This window comes from Lithobates pipiens, unplaced genomic scaffold (assembly GCF_037356315.1).
Source record: "Lithobates pipiens isolate NorthernLeopardFrog02 unplaced genomic scaffold, aLitPip1_a1.2 Scaffold_19, whole genome shotgun sequence".
In the NCBI taxonomy this organism is placed as follows: Eukaryota; Metazoa; Chordata; class Amphibia; order Anura; family Ranidae; genus Lithobates; species Lithobates pipiens.
Genome location: NW_027507764.1, coordinates 376,662,675 through 376,682,267, shown reverse-complemented (window position 1 = coordinate 376,682,267; position 19,593 = coordinate 376,662,675). Strand labels below are relative to the sequence as shown.

The following is a 19,593-nucleotide window of genomic DNA, read 5'->3' as shown; positions in this document are numbered from 1 at the left end:
AAACCAGACATGTTACAATCCTGGTCTGAAGTTAGTGACCCATAAAGTATCAGAATGACACCAGCATGAGGGAGCACAGTGTGAATATAAGGAGGTTGTGGGGCCCTTTCCAGAGACAAAGCTGGGGGGGGGGGGGGGGCGTGGTGACATTACTAGCTCAGTTATATCACAGGACCTTAGCCACTTACAAGCACTGGGAAGCGGGTTACATGATCCTCCATACCTGGAAGTATTGGCTATTTTTACCAGCTGCAGAGGAGCAAGAATCTACAAGGGGGTGATGATAAGGTGCCTATGGGGGGTGGTCCCTTTGTAGAGACACTGACATTGGTCCTATCATGGGCAAGGTGACAGTATCTCTTAATAAAATCACAGCGGAGCCACATTCTTGTGAAAAACGCAGTCTAGTGTTGGTAGATGATCTTGATGTGAATTTTTCTGTTATCATTATTATGTTGAGTGTACACCCATAGTTTACTTACACCAGGGGTGGTCAACCAGTGGCCCAGGGGCCACATGTGGCCTGCGGAGCCCTTCGATGTGGCCCACGACCTCCTGCTCTGGAATGGCAGGTTAGCAAGTCCAGATCGCAGGTTGCCAACCTGTCATACCACAGCATCAGTGTTGTGAATGAAGCTGGTGATAGAGGAAGAAAACGGCTGCAGAGCAGAGCCCATAAGCCGATGCTTCCTGTACAGTACCGGCTTTTGCCACAGCAGAGTCTATGGCAAAGTTCAGTTAACCCACAGCACTACCCTGCACCCATGGGGTAATCATCAGTGTGAAAGCAGTTTAGGCCCTTTTCACACGATCTGCCCTACCCAATCGGACCCACAATTCACCTCTACAGAGCGGCAGATGTAAACAGACTTTTGTCCGTTTACTCCCGCCTGCCCCCAATCCGGTCCTAAAAATCTGATAACTCCTCCAAATACCCTCCTGTTTCCTGCTCTTTCCTAATAAGCCATCCTTTCTGGGACTTGCAAGTCATCATATCCTACATTACTTACTAACACCAGTTTTGCTCTTCTCGAGTTCTGGTTATATATGGCGGGGGGGGGGGGAGTCAGTGAAGAACAGGTATTTGTTTAATGAGTTGATTAACCACTTGCCGACCGCCGCACGACGATGTACGTCCATTTTTTGAAGAGAGATATCTCGGTAACGGCAGCAGCTGCTGCCACAACCGAGATATCCATCTCTTCAGGCGGCGGTCGGCTGTACGATAACGGTGGTCTCCGCGGCGGATTCGCCGCGAGATCACCGCTATCGGCGGCGGGAGAGGTGCCACCCCCCCTCCCGCCGCCCTCCCGCACCTTCCGCCGCTTACCGGAGCCGTCGGTAGCGGCGGAGGCGATCGAGTCCTTCAGTCAGCTGGGCATAGAGACAAGTGAGGCTAAGATGGCCCCCACTCGTCTCTATACCATAGGAGGGCGGAAACGACGTCAAAACGTCACTTCCGCCCATACCTCTTAAAGCTATATTTTTTTTTTAAATGTCAGATTTTTTTATTTTTTTTTTTTTTGCATTTTAGCCCAAATATGAGATCTGAGGACCTTTTGACCCCAGATCTCATATTTAAGAGGACCTGTCATGCTTTTTTCTATTAGAAGGGACGTTTACATTCCTTGTAATAGGAATAAAAGTGATCCATTTTTTTTTTTTTTTTTTTAAAGTGTAAAAATAAATAAAATAAATTAAAATAAATAAGAAAAAAATTTTTTTTTTTTAAAAACACCCCGTTACGACGAGCTTGCGCACAGAAGCGAGCGCATACGTGAGTAGCGCCCGCATATGAAAACGGTGGTCAAACCACATATGTGAGGTATCGCCGCGATCGGTAGAGCGAGAGCAATAATTCTAGCCCTAGACCTCCTCTGTAACGCAAAAAATGCAACCTGTAGAATTTTTTAAATGTCACTTATGGAGATTTTTGAGGCAAAAAGTTTGACGCCATTCCACGAGCGGGCGCAATTTTTAAGCGTGACATGTTGGGTATCAATTTACTCGGCATACCATTATCTTTCACAGTATAAAAAAAAATTGGGCTAATTTTACTGTTGTCTTATTTTTTTATTCAAAAAAGTGAATTTTTTCCAAAAAAAGTGCGCTTCTAAGACCGCTGCGCAAATACGGTGTGAAAAAAAGTATTTCAATGACCGCCATTTTATTCTCTAGGGTGTTAGAAAAAAAACAATATAAAATGTTTGGGGGTTCTAAGTAATTTTCTAGCAAAAAAAACTGTTTTAAACATGGAAACACCAAGTCCGAAAAAGAGGCCTGGTCCTTAAGTGGTTTTTGTATCTCTTCAGTGCATATATTTATGTTTGATGATGTCAGTAGCAAAGAAGAGAAGTATTTCAGAAGCATTAATCAGTAATAAGACAGTTTTATTAGAGATTATTTCACTAATTACAGGGATAATCATTCAGTAGATATTTTTAATCTATCAGCAAATAAATATGTACCATAGGCTTAACTTAAAGTGGAAGTAAACTCCCCTATCGTTTTCAGCCAAGGAAGCTGCCATCTTTGCCTCTGTTTAATCTTCAACTGCTATGGTGCTGCACATGTGATTCGTCATGACACCAGCCATTGGATGGTTTGATAGTTTGACTGAGAGCACAGCCAATGTGCAGTTAGCATTCCCGGCATGCCTTTTTTTTTAACTGTTTAAATCAATGGGTTTACTTCCACTTTAACCACATGACCTCCAAAAGATTTACCTCTCTTCATGACCAGGGCATTTTTTGCGATTCGGCACTGCGTTACTTTAATTGACAGTTGCACGATCGTGTGACGCTGTACCCAAATACAATTTGTCCTTTTTTCCCACAAATAGAGCTTTCTTTTGGTGGTATTTGATCAGCACTGTGGGCTAACTTTACTGTTTAGTTTTTTTTTAATTCATGAAAGTGTATTTTTTTTCCCAAAAAATTGCGCTTGAAAGACCGCTGCACGTTAAAAAGTGTGAATTAAAATATTGGAACGATCGCCATTTTATTCGCTAGATTCTCTGCAAAAAATATATATATATATATATATATATATATATATATATATATATATATATATATATATATATATATATATATATATATACATGCCATTTGTTGTTTCCAAGTTAAAATCCGTATTTCTTGCTAGAGAATGACTTAAAACTCCCAAACATTATATTTTTATTTATTTTTAATAGTAATGGTGGCGAACAGTGACTTATAACAAGACTGTGATATTGCGGTGAACATTCTGACACTAATTGACACTTTCTGGGGACCAGTGACACTAATACAGTAATCAGTGCTAAAAATGTGCACCCTCACTGTACTAATGACACTGGCTGGGGAGGGGTTAACATCAGGGGCAATCAAATAGTTACCTGTGTGCCTAGCTTGTGTTTTTGTACAGTGTGAGCTCTTTCACACTGGGGCCACCATGAGTTAGTGGTAAAGCGCCGCTCGTTTTAGCTGCTCTTTACCGGTATTTAAGCAGCGGTTTTCGGCCGAAGAAGGGGTTAAAGGCGCCCATGTTGCAGTGCTTCCAAAACACTTTTCAGGCGCCTTGGAAGCGTACAGAGCTCCCAAACCACCCCAAAGATGCTGCTTGCAGGACTTTTCCTAACGTCCTGCAAGAGCACCACCCGGGTGTGAAAAGTTACACTGAAATGAATGAATGGGAGGCAGTTTTCAGGCACTTTACAGGAGCTATTTCTAGCGCTAAAACACCAGAAAACTGCCTCAGTGTGAAAGGGGTCAGTGGGAGGTACTTTTACTAGAAGTCATGGATCCTTGTCCCTGCTTTGCAGACACACAGGATCCATGCCTTCCCTCCTGACAAAACGGCAATCTGCCTTGTTTACATAGACAGACCGTCATTCTGTCTCTCTGCATAATCAGCAGGTGCCGGCAGACATTGAGTCTGTGGTACCTGCTGCTGGGTTCCCGCTGTGTGATCACAGCGGGAGCGAGCCCCCAACTCGGAAGAGCCAGGTCAGGTATATATACGTGATCCGGCATACAGCTGCCGCCCCGTAGCAGTAAAACTGCTATGGGGGGGACAGCAAGTGGTAAAAGTGTAACTAAAGGTTATAAAAAACTTTTTTTTCATGTTGGATGGAGTGCAGAGGGTTTAGAACGCTTGACAGTTTTTATTGCGGTCTGTGCCCCCATTAGGGAGACTCACCCCTCTCTATTTGTCCTGTTTACCGTTATCATTAAAAGTAAAAGAAAAACGCACATTTTGGGTTATCCCCAGAAATGTAATAGAGTAGAAATCTTCCCACGGGGGCATTAGTTCTGGTGACCTGGGGTCCCCAAGGAATTCCCTTGTTTACACGGATTTCCTCTTGCTTCCTGTTTTGCTGTGGGACAGGAAGTGAAGGGACATTTCTGCAATGGGACACAGATGTAAAAAAAATGTGACGGGTTATAATCTTCCCATACTCTATCCAAAATGAAAAGGTTTTGCCTATAGTTCTACTTTAATGTGTTTTGTTACTGTACCCCAAAAAAACATTTAAATTAACCACTTCTGGACTTCATGTACATATACTGGGGCCTTCAGCGTGAAATTACATACCTGTACATGATCTTCTTTTCCGGGTCTGGGGCACGCATGTGTGCCGCCAGTGACCAGAGCCAAATCAGACCCGATATTTGATGGCACTCTGCGATTGTTCCTGAGAGAAGTAGATCGATGGTCTGTCAGAGGGGAAGATTGAGATCTTGTGTTTCTGCTAAGCAGGGACAAGGATCTCTGTCTTCATGCAGTCAAAGCACTCCACACATAGTTAGCAAGCACTCCCAGGGAACATATTTAACCCATTGATTTCCCATGATGTTAATCCCCTTCCCTGCCAGTGTCATTAGTACATTGACAGTGCATATTATTTTAGCACTGATCACTGTATTAGTGTCACTGGTCATCAAAAGTGTCACTTAGTGTCCGATTTGCCTGCTGCAATGTCACAGTCCCACTATAAATCGCTGATTGCCGCCATTAGTATTTTTTTTTATTGGATATGTTTTTTAGCAGAAAGTAAAAAATATATTTTTTTTTCCAAAATTGTCGGTCTTTTTTTGTTTATAGCACAACAAATAAAAACCGCAGAGGTGATCAAATGCCACCATACAAAATCTCTATTTGTGGGGAATAAAAGGACATTCGTTTTATTTGGGTACAGCGTCGCATGGCAATTGTCAGGTAAAAAAAACACAGTGCCATATCGCAAAAAAAATGGCCTGTTCATGAAGGGGGTTAAACCTTCCAGAGCTGAAGTGGTTAAGGTATACCTAAAGATGGTATCTGGTTGCTCAGGATCACTGCACATGCCTAGCTTCATGTGCTGTATTAAGCTTCTGAGCATAGAAGGCATTAGAGTAACGTCTTTTTGTGAGGTAGACTGGCCAGATATACAGTATCTGCTTTAAAGTTATGTCCATTCTTTCCTATAATGCAGAATAAAATAAAAGAGAAAAGAATAATATTAGAGCTTAACATAAATATGTGTTTTACCCATTGAGGTCAAGGCAACCGGTTTGCTTTTCTCCTCGCATCCCCAGCAGTAGAACCCCACCTTCCCTTGCTCAGCACTGCTACCGACATGTCTTTGGAGTGTGGGGAAAATCTGAAGGACCTGAAGGAAACCCACACAAGCACAGGGAGGAAATACAAACTCCATGTAGTTAGTGCCCTGGTTGGTATTTGAACAGAGGACCCTAAAAACACACTATATAAAGTCTCAAGTTGATGAGGCACTAGTCATGTCTTTGCTACTGTGATCATGATGTGTATGCAACACTGAAATAGGACTTTTTAGAAACGCGCACACATTTCAATGTCAACAAGTGTCTGTTTTTTCTTGTCCTGCATTGATTAGCTGTAACCTTTAGAAATGCTGATATTATTGCTATTTTCTTTAACAGATGTGGCTTTCATTACCACCTTAGCCTTCCTGTGGAAAGTATCGGCGATTACAGTTGTAAGTTGTCTTCCCCTCTATATTCTGAAGTACTTGAAGCGCAAATTCTCTCCTCCGAGTTACTCTAAGCTTTCGTCGTAGTCTATAACCTGTGAGTAGTAAAGCGTGCCACTACAGCTACGACATGCCACATGCTGCCTCGCTGTGTTCTTGTGACTTCAGCCTTATGAATGAGTGACAGGAGGGGACACAGAGAAGCAAGAGCACAAACGACAGGCTTTTTTTTCTGCAAGACAGAAGACTAGATGTTATCACTGATATAAGTCAGTCAAAAAGATTCATTTGGTTCTGTTGTCTCATTTTAATTGCCGCTTTATTGAAAATGACAACTCGACATTGCCATATTTTTTGTCTTTTTTCATTCCTTGAGGTTGTCAAAAAAAACACACCTCCATAAATCGATGTACATGTTTTAATTTCCTTGTATGCTGCTATATTTCCATGTATAAACTTTGAGAAAACTGCACTAGACATGTACTTAAAAAATGATGTTTTAAAGGGGAATGTAATTGTCATATTACATCCTGTACAAAATGAAGACTAGCTTTATAATGTGTCCAGTACCCACTCTATGAACCTGTTTGTGTGGGTCATTGCTTTGTTTATTAGACAGGAGCCTAGTGACCGGGGAACTGATGACAGCAATTTCTACCATATTTCAGATTTATACATCTTCGTCATAGATCATGCTTGTCACTGGTTCACTGTGATTGGATAACCTGCATCCTCATGCATTATTGCTTCTAACCAACCAGATGTTCAGTGTGTATAAGACAAATGTTGTCTCATAAGGGTTTGAACAGACGAGTGTTTGATATATTCTTTTCACAATGCAGGAGGATACATTTTATGAGTACGTCACTGGGCAACTTGACATGTATGTTTATGCAGTAAGACCCCTTTCACACTGGGGCTGCGGCTACGTTTGTGGTAAAGCCCCACTTTAGCAGCACTTTACTGCTGTTTAAGCGCCGCTTTTCGGCCGCTAGCAGGGCGCTTTTAACCCCAAAGAAGGGTTTAAAAACACTCTTGTTGTGGGGCTTCCGAAGCACTGCCCATTCATTCCAGTGGGCAGGGCATTTTGGGAGCGCTAAATACAGCACTTCCAACCCGACCCAAAGATGCTGCTTGTAGGACTTTTCAGAATGTCCCACAAGCGCACCACCCAAGTGTGAAAAATGTCACACTTGAATGAATGGGAGGCGGTTTTCAGGCACTTAGCAGAGGCTATATGCAGCGCTAAAGCATCTGAAAACCACCCCAGTGTGAAAAAGGTCTTATGCACACTAATATGTGTTTATACATGCTTTGCACTAGCTAACATGAGTAATTGTACACGTGAGACACAAGACACATCCAACCTTGCAGTAAAAGTGCAAGATAATGCACACAGTCATGCAGTAGAGTTCATGTTTTGGGCCTACTTCAGATGCGGTACTATAAAATATTTGTGAAGGGGCTCCTTTTTCCATATAGCAATCTGAACATCCTATACAGAAGCCTCTTAAAGGAGAAATTTGGGGTTTAAAAAAACAAATATTCTGATTCTGGATCACAGGGGAGCAAAAGTTTGCGCTCTCTTCTGACCCAGGAGCGAAGTATGGCCAAATCAGCTTCCACTATTTCTCTTTTAAAGCGTATCTAAACCCCAAAACAGAAATGTAATATATTGCAGTTTATTAGCCCTTAGATGTGGTGGCTGATTTATATTTTTAAGGTGTATTTTCCTCCTAATAAATCCTATTCTCACTTGGTAATCCTTCAAGTATTGCACTCCCTTTCCTAGCATGGCAACACTCACTCCCTGCACTGTATCTAAGGAGGTTCACTTGCTCCTCTCCCCATCTCCATCATACAGAAGGGGGAGCGTGATTGAGGTTAACACAACATAGCAAGAAAGGTTCAATAGGATTATTTGAGATCAGTTCGCTGTTCAGAATAGTTACATTTCTTGCAAGAACAACAGCATTTTGTTTTCTATTTTCAAATAAATGTTTTTAACATAAAAAGGAACCTAATGCAGCCTGTTGATTATAAGGACTCATATACTGCAATATACAATATATATATTTGAAAGGGAAAAATATGAGAAGACCTTGTGATTTCTGATTTGAGTGCCTGGTTGCCTGTGCTTAGACCCAGATGACCATAAAAATCAGATACAGTGTGAGCTGCATTTGTTTTTGGGAACCACAAAGCATATAAGGCCCTTTTTACATTCTGATCAGGTCCACCTGTCAGTTTTTTAGGCAGACCTGATGGAACAGTATATTCACCTCTATGGACCAGTGGGTATAAACGGACTTGTGCCATTTTCGTTCGCCTACTTTTGATCCCATCTGCTAAAAATGGACAGAAGGAGATCTGTGTCCCTCCATCTAGGCAGATCGGATCAGAGGGCAGCCGGTTGTAAACGTACAGTGGAGTTCATTTAGACCCGGCCACTCCATAGAGCAGAACGGGCGCCATCTGTGTCTACTGTGCAGAAATCGAGCAAATACGGACCTCTCATCCACTGTTCTGCTTGAATCAGCGGACAGATGCCCTGCAGATGAAAACAAAATCAGCCCCATGTCAAAGGGGTCTAAGCCCTTTGATCAATTCCATATTGTATATAGTGCACACTGTATATGTGTATTTTGTCTCTATTGCCTCATTTGTGAAATACAACCAAGCACTCTTCTGAAAAACCTTAAAAATTAGTTGTACTAAATTTGTTTACCTGCTATAATGAAATGTTGTCCTGATATATTTAAAAAAGTGGGACCTGGCATTTTACCAAAAGCCACTTAGAACTATCTATCTATCTGTACTTATTTTAGCCATCTTTTTTTTTTTTTTTTTTTCAAGCATCGTAGGGACCTTAGCATTTCCTTAATTTAAAGGGGGGGCAGGACCGAGCCACAGCACTGTGTGTGCATAGACATGCAGAGCCGCGACTCGAGTGTGAACCTGCTTGGGTGCCTCTATTGAAAGCTGGTTGCTCTGGGGGCACTCGGCAAGAGGGAGGGGCCAGGAGCCCCGATGAGGGACCCGAGAAGAGAAGAATGCAGGCTGTTGTGTGCAAAACCACTACACAGAGCAGGTATGTTATATGTTATGGTAAGTTTGTTATTTTTTTTACTTTTCTTTTAAGAAAGCCTTTAATATCACTTCATCTCTCAGCACATCTCTCAGCATATTACATTTTGATAATCACTGAAGCTTCTCTGTGTAAGGGAATGAGTAGTCTGAACTGGCCGATTGCTCTTACCTTATAGTGGTTGTACCTATGCTGTAGAAATATCCATCTAATATGTCCAAGAAATCTAAAGTATAAATGTTTATGTAAAAGTTCCCCTCTCTGCACAGAAGAGAAGATATTTGAGATGCATTTCGCGCTGCCTAGCCCTTCTGACCTTAAAGCGTAACTAAAGGCAATACTTTTTTTGGGGGGGGGGGTGTTCAGGGGAGAGTTTTGATAGATTAGAACACATTCAGCTTTTATTGCTGTCTGTCTAGATTCACCCTTCCTACATGTCATGTTTGTCCATTATAAAAAGTCCAAGTGAAAAAAAATTCCAAATTTTCGGTTGGCACTTGAACAGTAATAGAAGAATAATCTTCCAAAGGGAATACTAGTTCTGGTGACATCCCAAGATTTCCTCACTTTGGAGTGATTCCTCTCACTTCCCATTTTGGCCATGAGACCGAAAACTAAGGGAAATCTCCCCAATGGGGCAAAAATGGCCAAACGAAAAAAAACTGATGGGTGTTATAACCCTTCTTACTCTATCCAAAATAATAATAAAAAAGTTTTACCTTTTAGTTACATTTTTATCTACTGAGCCTCCCACCCAGGTGTTTGCTCACCTCAGGAGCACAGCCTACTGTGACTTTTACATTCTTCTCTGACTTTTACATCCTTGGGTTGAAATGTATCTTATCGGTGGCCATGCCATTGCAGTGAGCCTTCATAGACCTGCATAGGACCCTTTCACAGGCACCTGCAGACTTGATAGACAGCACTATATAGGTTTGTGAGGGATCATTGGAAAGGTGCAGCCATCAATGAAGTGGGTTTTAGCCCTAGGATGTAATCATCAAAGCAGCCACATTTGCTGTCCCCCTGAGGTGAGTAAGCAGCTGGGGTATTTTTACAACTATTATGTGGTACTGCTGAGGAAATCCTGTACTGAGAGAAATGTGGAGGCTGCATACCATCTGAAAATGTCAGTTGCCTTGCTGTCATGCTATGCCAGTGACTTTTTTCTTTCTGAGTCTTTGTTTCAAACAAAGTATGCAGACCTGTAGGTTTGACTTTGCTGTGACCTCAATTACCTAATACATTGTTCCAGATCAGTGGCTCAAAAAGTAGTAAATCCACAGGTAGCTAGGCAACTATTAGGTGACCAGGGGTGGCAACCTACATATACACTATCTCACAAAAGTGAGTACACCCCTCACATTTTTGTAAATATATTATTTTCATTCGACAACACTGAATAAATTACACTTTGTTACAATGTAAAGTAGTGAGTGGACAGCTTGTATAACAGTGTAAATTTGCTGTTCCCTCAAAATAACTCAACACACAGCCATTAACGTCTAAACCGCTGGTAACAAAAGTGAGTACACCCCTAAATGAAAATGTCCAAATTGGGCCCAAAGTGTCAATATTTTATGTGGCCACCATTATTTTCCAGCACTGCCTTAACCTTCTTGGGCATGGAGTTCACCAAAGCTTCAAAGGTTGCCACTGGAGTCCTCTTCCACTCCTCTGTGACAACATCACGGAGCTGGTGGATTTTAGAGACCCTGCGCGCCTCCATCTTCCATTTGAGGATGCTCCACAGATGCTCAATAGGGTTTAGGTCTGGAGACATGCTTGGCCAGTCCATCACCTTTACACTCCGCTTCTTTAGCAAGGCAGTGGTCATCTTGGAAGTGTGTTTGAGGTCGTTATCATTTTCCTCCCTTTAGAGACTGCCCTGTGGCCCAGTCTTCGCAGAGAGGGGATCATGCTCTGCTTCAGTATGTCACAGTACATGTTGGCATTCATAATTCCCTCAATGAACTGTAGCTCCCCAGTGCCGGCAGCACTCTTGCAGCCCCAGACCATGACACTCCCACCACCATGCTTGACTGTAGGCAAGACACACTTGTCTTTGTACTCCTCATCTGGTTGCCACCACACATGGTTGACTGCATCTCAACCAAATAAGTTTATCTTGATCTTATCGGCCTACAGGACATGGTTCTAGTAATCCATGTCCTTAGTCAGCTTGTCTTCAGCAAACTGCAGGCTTCCTCCATCTTCCATTTGAGGATGCTCCACAGATGCTCAATAGGGTTTAGGTCTGGAGACATGCTTGGCCAGTCCATCACCTTTACCCTCCGCTTCTTTAGCAAGGCAGTGGTCATCTTGGAAGTGTGTTTGAGGTCGTTATCATTTTCCTCCCTTTAGAGACTGCCCTGTGGCCCAGTCTCCGCAGAGAGGGGATCATGCTCTGCTTCAGTATGTCACAGTACATGTTGGCATTCATAGTTCCCTCAATGAACTGTAGCTCCCCAGTGCCGGCAGCACTCATGCAGCCCCAGACCATGACACTCTCACCACCATGCTTGACTGTAGGCAAGACACACTTGTCTTTGTACTCCTCATCTGGTTGCCACCACACATGGTTGACTGCATCTCAACCAAATAAGTTTATCTTGATCTTATCGGCCTACAGGACATGGTTCTAGTAATCCATGTCCTTAGTCAGCTTGTCTTCAGCAAACTGCAGGCTTTCTTGTGCATCATCTTTAGAAGAGACTTCCTTCTGGGACGGCAGCCATGCAGACCAATTTGATGCAGTGTGCAGCATATCGTCTGAGCACAGACAGGCTGTCCCACCACCCCTTTAACCTCTGCAGCAATGCTGGCAGCACGCATACATCTGTTTCCCAAAGACAACCTCTGGATATGACACTGAGCACTTGCACTCAACTTTGGTCCACCATGGCGAGGCCTGTTCTGAGTGGAACCTGTCCTGTTAAACCACTGTATGGTGTTGCCTATCGTGCTGCAGCTCAGTTTCAGGGTCTGGAAAATCCTCTTATAGTCTAGGCCATCTTTTTTTTAGAGCAACAATTCTTTTTTTTCAGATCCTCAGAGAGTTCATTGCCATAAGGGGGCCATGTTGAACTTCCAGTGACTTGTATGAGAGAGTGAGAGTGATAAAACCAAATTTAACACACCTGCTCCCCTAACCAGTCACATGACACCGGGGAGGGAAAATGGCTACTTGGGCCCAATTTGGACATTTTCACTTAGAGGTGTGCTCACTTGCCAGCAGTTTAGACATTAATGGCTGTGTGTTGAGTTATTTTGAGGGGACAGCAAATTTACACTGTTATGCAAGCTGTACACTCACTACTTTACATTGTAGCAAAGTGTAATTTCTTCAGTGTTACCACATGAAAAGATAGAATAAAATATTTACAAAAATGTGAGAGGTGTACTCACTTTTGTTAGATACTGTATTTATCAGCACAGGCTTATTGCATATAAGGACGTATGGCTTCCCCCTCATGTATATGTAGAAACTATTCATGAGCACAGAAGTCTGTTTCACCTGTACAGCTGAAATCAACAGTTAAAATGACTACAGTTTCCTTAGATATTAAAATATTTTTATATAAAGCTACTTATAATCTGTTTTGTGGCTTTTTACTATTCCACTCAATCAGGAAAATGTATCTGTACGTTGTTTACTAAATGTGAACACCCAGTACATACTTTTTTATCACTGCCCCCCGACTCCAGATAGCTCTGTGCCAATTCTCCAAAAGGGGAGAGGACACAGGAGGGGGAGGAGCAGGGGATGGCCTGCTACTCTAGGCTTAGGGGATATCTGTGTCAGTGCCAGACTCTGTAAGGGGACGGATCCCCCCAAAAACATGAACCTATGAAGAAGGCATTATGAAGGATGCACAGCATCCACAAGCCTGGGAGGAAAAGCATGCAGCTGCGGTCAGTAGCACTATATTGCTTTTTTCGCTTGAAGATTTAAAAACACTCCATCCAATCCACCATATTCTCCCTCATAGTAGGTAATTCTTTCCTTTACATTGTAAACTGCTTTTTCAACAACATTTATATTTCTACATATATGTAATTGTTGTGTACCTTACAAAGTTTTCTCCATTTTGGGGGTCTCTAATTATACTCAGCATAGTGTGACATGGAGGTGTTCATTCCTCAACATACATACACTGGATTTCTCTCACTGGTTACTTGCCTTGTAATTTGCTTACTTTGGTTACTCAGGTAAATAAAGATATGACGCTATAATATTTATTGTTATGTTTGAACAATCTTTTATCTTCCATTGTAACTGCTCTTCTTACAAATGCATTTTTATGTTTTGTTTTGTATAACCTTTATTAGACTTTGTATTCTTTCTGGTCCTTGTAGCAGGACACTGGAGTACAGTGCTACTTGTATATTTAAGGAAGGTTGGTTCCTTTCTCACTGTGGTAAAATATTAGGCTTGACATTGTCAGGCAGACCTTACAGACATCGCCTAATTTAGCAAAGTTTATATTGCCTAGAAGAGATAAATGATCCCTAAATAGCACTAAAGATACTAACATACTAGTAATGCTGTATACTTTGCCAGTGCTATTGTAACAACATTATTCCTGATATCCCTACGCTTAACCTTAAACAGGTTACATTTACATGTAAATATGCAGAATAAAACATCTATGATTTTAAAGCCTGTGGCAGCATATTTATGTTTGTTTTGTCCCTTATGCTTTTAATTTAAAATACTGTATATCTTTGTTATAAAAGCAATAAAGTCTAATTTCTACCAGATTGCTCGCCTTGTGTTTTTATATATGTTTTAGAAATTGCATACAATGTAACAGAAATACATGTGCTGTGTTGTAGTGTCTGCTAGCTGTTCTTGTCGTTTAAAAAAAAACACAGTACTTAGTTTTGTCCACTTGGTGGTGCTGCTGTCTTGTTTTACACATTTAAAAATCATGTGTTGAGAAAGATGCATAAGACTAATTTTAGTGAATTATTAATGTGCCCAAATAAATAAATGGACACATTTTTGAGAAAATGAAAAAAAACCTGTTCACATCAACTTCAGCCTCATGATAATACAGAAGTCCCTTGTCACTGCAGCACAGATGTCCCCCACTTTGACTTCTGTAAGTTTAACATACTGTATATCTTTACAGACTATTATATAAGTGAGGGGTAGACAACCCCCGGGATGGGTGCCGCAAGCGGCCCATAAAGGCTCTTTTGCCGACACTAGACTCCCTCCCCATTAGCAGAGCAGTGCAGGGAAGTGTCATTGAGACACTAATGCATTCCAATTTCACAATTCCCCACTCCACACCTGCACTGAGGGGGAGGCACTGTTGCCCTCACACATAAAAGATGGGAAACATTGTTTGGTTCTCTAACTGTGCTGTAGCTGTGATTGTCAGCTTTTGTGATGGGGAAGCAATTGGGTGCAGTTCTGCTAGGAGGGGTCGGTAACTGTTTCCAGGAGGAGGGAGAGGGGGACTGTCATTGGCCACTGCTAAAGCCAATCACAGTCCTGCTAGCCCCACCCACCATCTGGAGGAAGATGACTTGCTTGGTTGCCACTACCAATCTCAGAAAGAAGGAATTTCACTTTATTGAGAAAACCACAATCAGGTGACAGTTTGTGGAAATACTGTTGAGCTTCTGGGAACTTTGTTGAAATTTATTCCTGAACCTTTGCATCACTTACTACTGAACCCCTGCACTCTTGTGTCCCTTTAAGCCACAGCTAGTATTCACTTTTTCTCAGCTGTGGGGGCCCAACTTATGATCCTGCACGCAGGCCCACTGCTTTCAGAAAATGCCCCTGACCTGAGCTCATCATTGAGCATCTATTCCAGGTGCTTGTATGTGAAATCCCATACAAGCACGTGGGAGAGAGGTGCCCATACAAGCACGTGGGCGAGAGGTGGATCAGCAGGATGAATATGCCAGGACAGGTAGATGTATCTCTTCTCTGCTTCCTTTTACCACTCTGCATATCACACATATCATAGATGAGAAGAGGGTACAGCGGTGGGGAAAATGAGCAATAGAGGTTCAGAGGTGGAACCGAAGAGCAGGAGGGTACAGAGGTGGGGCAGATGTGCAGGGAGGTACAGTGGTGAAAGGGATAAGAAGAGGATTCAGCAGTGGGACAGAAGTGCAGGGGGGTACAGTGTTGGGCCAGATGAGCAAGGGAGTGGGGCAGATGTGAAAGGTGGTGTATTGATGGGACAGATGAGCAGGGGGAACAGAGGTGAGGGAGAAGAGCAGGGGGGTACAGAGGTGAGATAGATGTGCAGGGGGTACATTGGTAGGGCAGATGAGAAAGCAGGTACAGTGGTCGGGCAGATGAGCAGATGGGTCCATTGTTAGAACAGATGAGAATGTGATTCAGTAGTGAGACAGAAGAGCATGGGGATACAGCGGTGGAGCAGATGTGCAGGGAGATACAGTGGTGGGAGGGATGAGAAGGGGGTTCAGCGGTGGGACAGAAAAGCAGGGGGGTCCCGTGATGGGACAGATGAGAAGGGGGTTACAGTGGTGGGAAAGAAGAGCAGGAGGTGTTCAGTGTTGGGCAGAGGAGAAAGGAGGTACATTGCAGGGGGGACAGATAAGCAGGGGGTTACAGCGGTGGGGTAGAGGAGCAGGGGGGTACAGAGGCAGGCCAGAGGAGCAGAGGAGAAAGGAGGTATAACAGTGGAACATGAACAGGGGGTTAGTGGTGGGGCAGAAGAGCAGGGAGTACAGAGGTGGGACAGATGTGCAGGAGGTACAGTGGTGGGGCAGATGAAAAGGGGGGTTACAGTGGTGGGGCAGATGAGCAGATAAGTTCAGTGTTAAGACAGATGAGAGGATGGTTCATCGGTGAGACAGAGGAGCATGGGGGTATGGCGGTGGAGAAGATGTGCAAGGAGGTGCAGTGCTGGGGCAAATGAGAAAGGGAACATTGGTGGGGCAGATGAGCAGGGGGGTACAGAGGTGGTGTCAATAACGAGGTAAGGAGGCCGAGATGCTGAGAGGGCTCCCCTTGCGGCCAAGTGCAGTACAACCCTGAAGATGACACAGGGATGCAGTGCCCACAGTAGCACAGGTTGCCGGGTAGCAGCAGTAGATGGAAAAGCTGAAAAGACCAGTCTCTGGAGGCAACTGTGCAAGGAAGTCCAAAAGCAGAAGCCAAGCCAAGCCGAGGTCGGGTGCCGGGAGCAGACAAGGAATGTCGGGTACAAGCCAGAGGTCGGAGCCAGGAGAGTAGCAGAAGCAGGTCAAACAAGCCGGGTCGGTAAACAGGAGATCAAACAGCAGGGATAACAGGCACAGGTACACAGGAGAAGCTGACGATAATCCAGCGATGCAGCACTGTCAGGTGAACGTTTAAATAGGCACGGTGCTTGGGTTACGTCGTGAGCGCGCCATCGCGTTCGTACGCCTACAACGTGTAACGTTATGCGTTCGTCCTGCCCCGCGTACTCGCACTCGATCGGACGCAACATCAGGCGTTCGTCTGGGAACTACATTGCGCCTCCGTGAGCGCTGACGCGCGTTAACACGATCGTACCTCGCAAGGTTACGCCTATTTCCCTGACAGGTGGGGCAGATGTGTGTTATAAAATTGGCACACTCAGTTTCTTTGAAAACATTTTTCGGCACACTGTGCTCAAAAGGTTACCTACCCCAGATATAAGCATTGAAAAGTCATGTCTTTGTTTACAAATAACTTTGATTATTAGCTACATTTTACTAAATAAAAGAGAACAGAACAATGTAAAACCAAATTTATTGGCGCTCAGATTTATATTTTAAAGGAGTTGTAAAGGCAGAAGGTTTTTTATCTTAATGTATCAGTGTGCATTTATCTTAATGCATCATTGTGGTGAGAGGCCAAAGGCCTCTCACCACACTGATGCTGCAGATGCCTTCTCACATACCTGGTGTCCACGTGGTCCTCTGGCTCAGCAGTCCATTTCCTGATGTCCAATCCTGTAGGCTGGATGGAGTTGAAACAGCAGACCCCACTAGCCCTATAGCACAGTGGAGGGGTTGAAACCTATTCTTTACAGTGATTTTAAATAATTAATTTGGTCCAAATGAACTATTTCCTTTACAAATAGGTTCTCTCGCTGCCAGCACTGTATAAACGTAATGAAGCATTAGCTACATAAAGTATACAGTGCCGTGTCTCAGCAGGAGAACAGGAACTTTCCATCCTGCTCCTGGAATAAAATTGAGTCGAGCTAAGCGCTGCTCTGCCATTCACAGGAAGCTTTGTATTTTATTGATAAATACAAAGCTTCCTTTGGCTGTGGTGGAGATTGTAATGTTATTTGCCTCAGTCAATCAGAGAAAGCTTTTGTATTCAATAAAATACAAGGCTTCCTGTGAATGGCTGAGCAGTTTCTGAGAGTGGGACAGGAAGGCCATATCCTGCTGCTGGAACATAGCGCTGTATGTTACATACAATTTATACAGGGGCCCCAGCAGGCAACACCTGTTCTCCTGGTCAGTTGGTGGTGCCAAATCAGTCTTCCAATGCAGAGAATTAAAGTTCTCATCCTCCTTCACACTGTGCTATCAGCAGGGCCGCTATTAGTAATCATGGGGTCCTATACAGACTATCTGGCAAGGCCTCCACCATGAGGGTGTGGCAAAATTGTGTTACAGTGGGAGGGGCTTACAAAGTAAGCTTATGTACAGAGTGCGGGCTGGGTAACATGCAGTAAGAGTGCATGGGTCAGGAATGTGTAATGTATGTAGTGCAGAGGTGAGGAGTTCAAAAAGCACAAAATGCATGGTCATCTACTGGTCTTTAAAGGGTCAGCTCTTGCAGACAGATGATGTTGCCCCCTTTAAGGTCTCTGTGACATGGGTAGTCAGGGGGCATTAAAAACAGGTGGCTGAGCGCATTTTACTGCCCCTTGGCCACCCGCCTAAAGTCTAAAATACAGCTTGAGGAGGCCATTCACATGCCATGGCCATGATATAAAGCGTCACGGCCATGGAAAATTGAATGCAGCATGTCATTCAAGTTGACTATCAAGCTTGGCCATTCAAGTCAAAGAGGCAACACCACAACTGCAAGCCAAACACTTGGCAAATGGTTGTGGTGCATTAACATAATTATAAACTACCTTTTTGCAAAACAGTCAATAGGGGGCCGACAGCATCACCTTCTGAACACCTGACATCAGCTGTTTGAAACAAAAAAAGGGGTTTGGGACTTTAAATGAGGTGTGTGGGATCACACATCTCCATCACTAAATCTATATGCAAGAAAAAGAGGGTTTGGGACATGAGGTAGGTCTAGCATGGCTAAAAGATGAGTCAATGTAAGAAGACATGTTTTATTCAATACATTAAAAAACATGACATGGCGAAATAAGTACATGGTAAACATAAAATAATCATAGAAAGTTAGAGATGACATATTGAGCTATAAGACAGTTGTCCATCATAAAGAATCGCTTGAAAAGCAACATGGTGGGGTAACTTGGGAGTGGATGATATAAAACAATCTAAAAGGAAAATGGTGCATCAAAATTGGACCGACGCACGTTTCATGGGTTCCTACCACATCATCAGGGGCGAGTGAACCAATGTCTGCAAAAAAGCATAAATAAAACGATATGTTCCAATGTTACACCCAAACATGAGGGAGACTATATAGGTAAAGGAGGGGAGAAATTAAATCCCACTGAGTACTTACGTATCAACTAAGTCTAAACCATGTGAACATGAATACTGGTGGCTGCTTAAAATGTCTTCCTGACGCATCATGGCAGCACACACACTGGGTTGTGACTCCACCCCCACAACCTGACAGGATTGGTTAACTATAAATTTGAAGGCAAAGTCACCCCACCTCATTCTCTTTTTTATCCTCACCTGACAAGATTGAAGTTGGACTTTGCTCAGTCTCTAAAGGAGCCTTCATGGAGAGAAACCCCAATCTGGTGGTCTCGGGGGCATACAAACTTTAAAGAATCTTATTTGTTGCAGTCGTCTCCTACCTTGTTCTTTCTGCATTTCAGGTACTGTCTTTTTGTTGGTTTTTCTTTAACTTTGGCATGGTGGGCTCTATAGTTCCCCGGGAGGCTATACCTCTCCATCATGGTGGCCGTGTCCTTTCCGGCGCTCTGCGCATGCATCGGAGGGAGTGTGTCGAATCCGGTAATTTTACCCTTTTCCAATATGGCGTGGGTGCCGTCCAATCGCTTCCGCGCATGCACGGTGGTGTCATTTCTGATGCATCACTTTTAAAAATCTTGGATTTTCTAACAGTTTTGTTGTCAGCCACAGAAGAACACTATCCATTGGATTTTGTGATCCCTCCTGACAGCCCAGTCTCAGGTAGGTCCCCAGCCCACACCTTGAGGTCCTGCAGACATTCTTGCTCTTGCTCTTTACCATTTTCTATGTACACTTCCTTATTAGCCTGTTCTAGATACTATATCTGCTCACTGTCATGGAGACCACTGCCCAAACGACCACCCGCAGCTTGTAAGTTTCCCCCATCTTGGAGTGGGCTCAACTGTTCCTGACGGACCCACGAGCTGTG

At 43.5% G+C, this 19,593-nt stretch overlaps 1 protein-coding gene across 2 annotated transcripts in view; it reads left to right on the top strand.

Annotated features, from left to right (window-relative positions):
* ATP9B (ATPase phospholipid transporting 9B (putative)) overlaps positions 1-13,826 on the top strand; it is a 534,623-nt gene extending 520,797 nt beyond the window's left edge. For both annotated transcript variants that reach the window (XM_077492334.1, XM_077492333.1), the window contains one exon: positions 5,925-13,826. In XM_077492334.1, coding sequence (XP_077348460.1) covers positions 5,925-6,061 — 137 coding nt within the window. In that variant the 3' untranslated portion in view covers positions 6,062-13,826. The remainder of the gene's footprint in view (positions 1-5,924) is intronic.
* Positions 13,827-19,593: the final 5,767 nt, after the last annotated feature.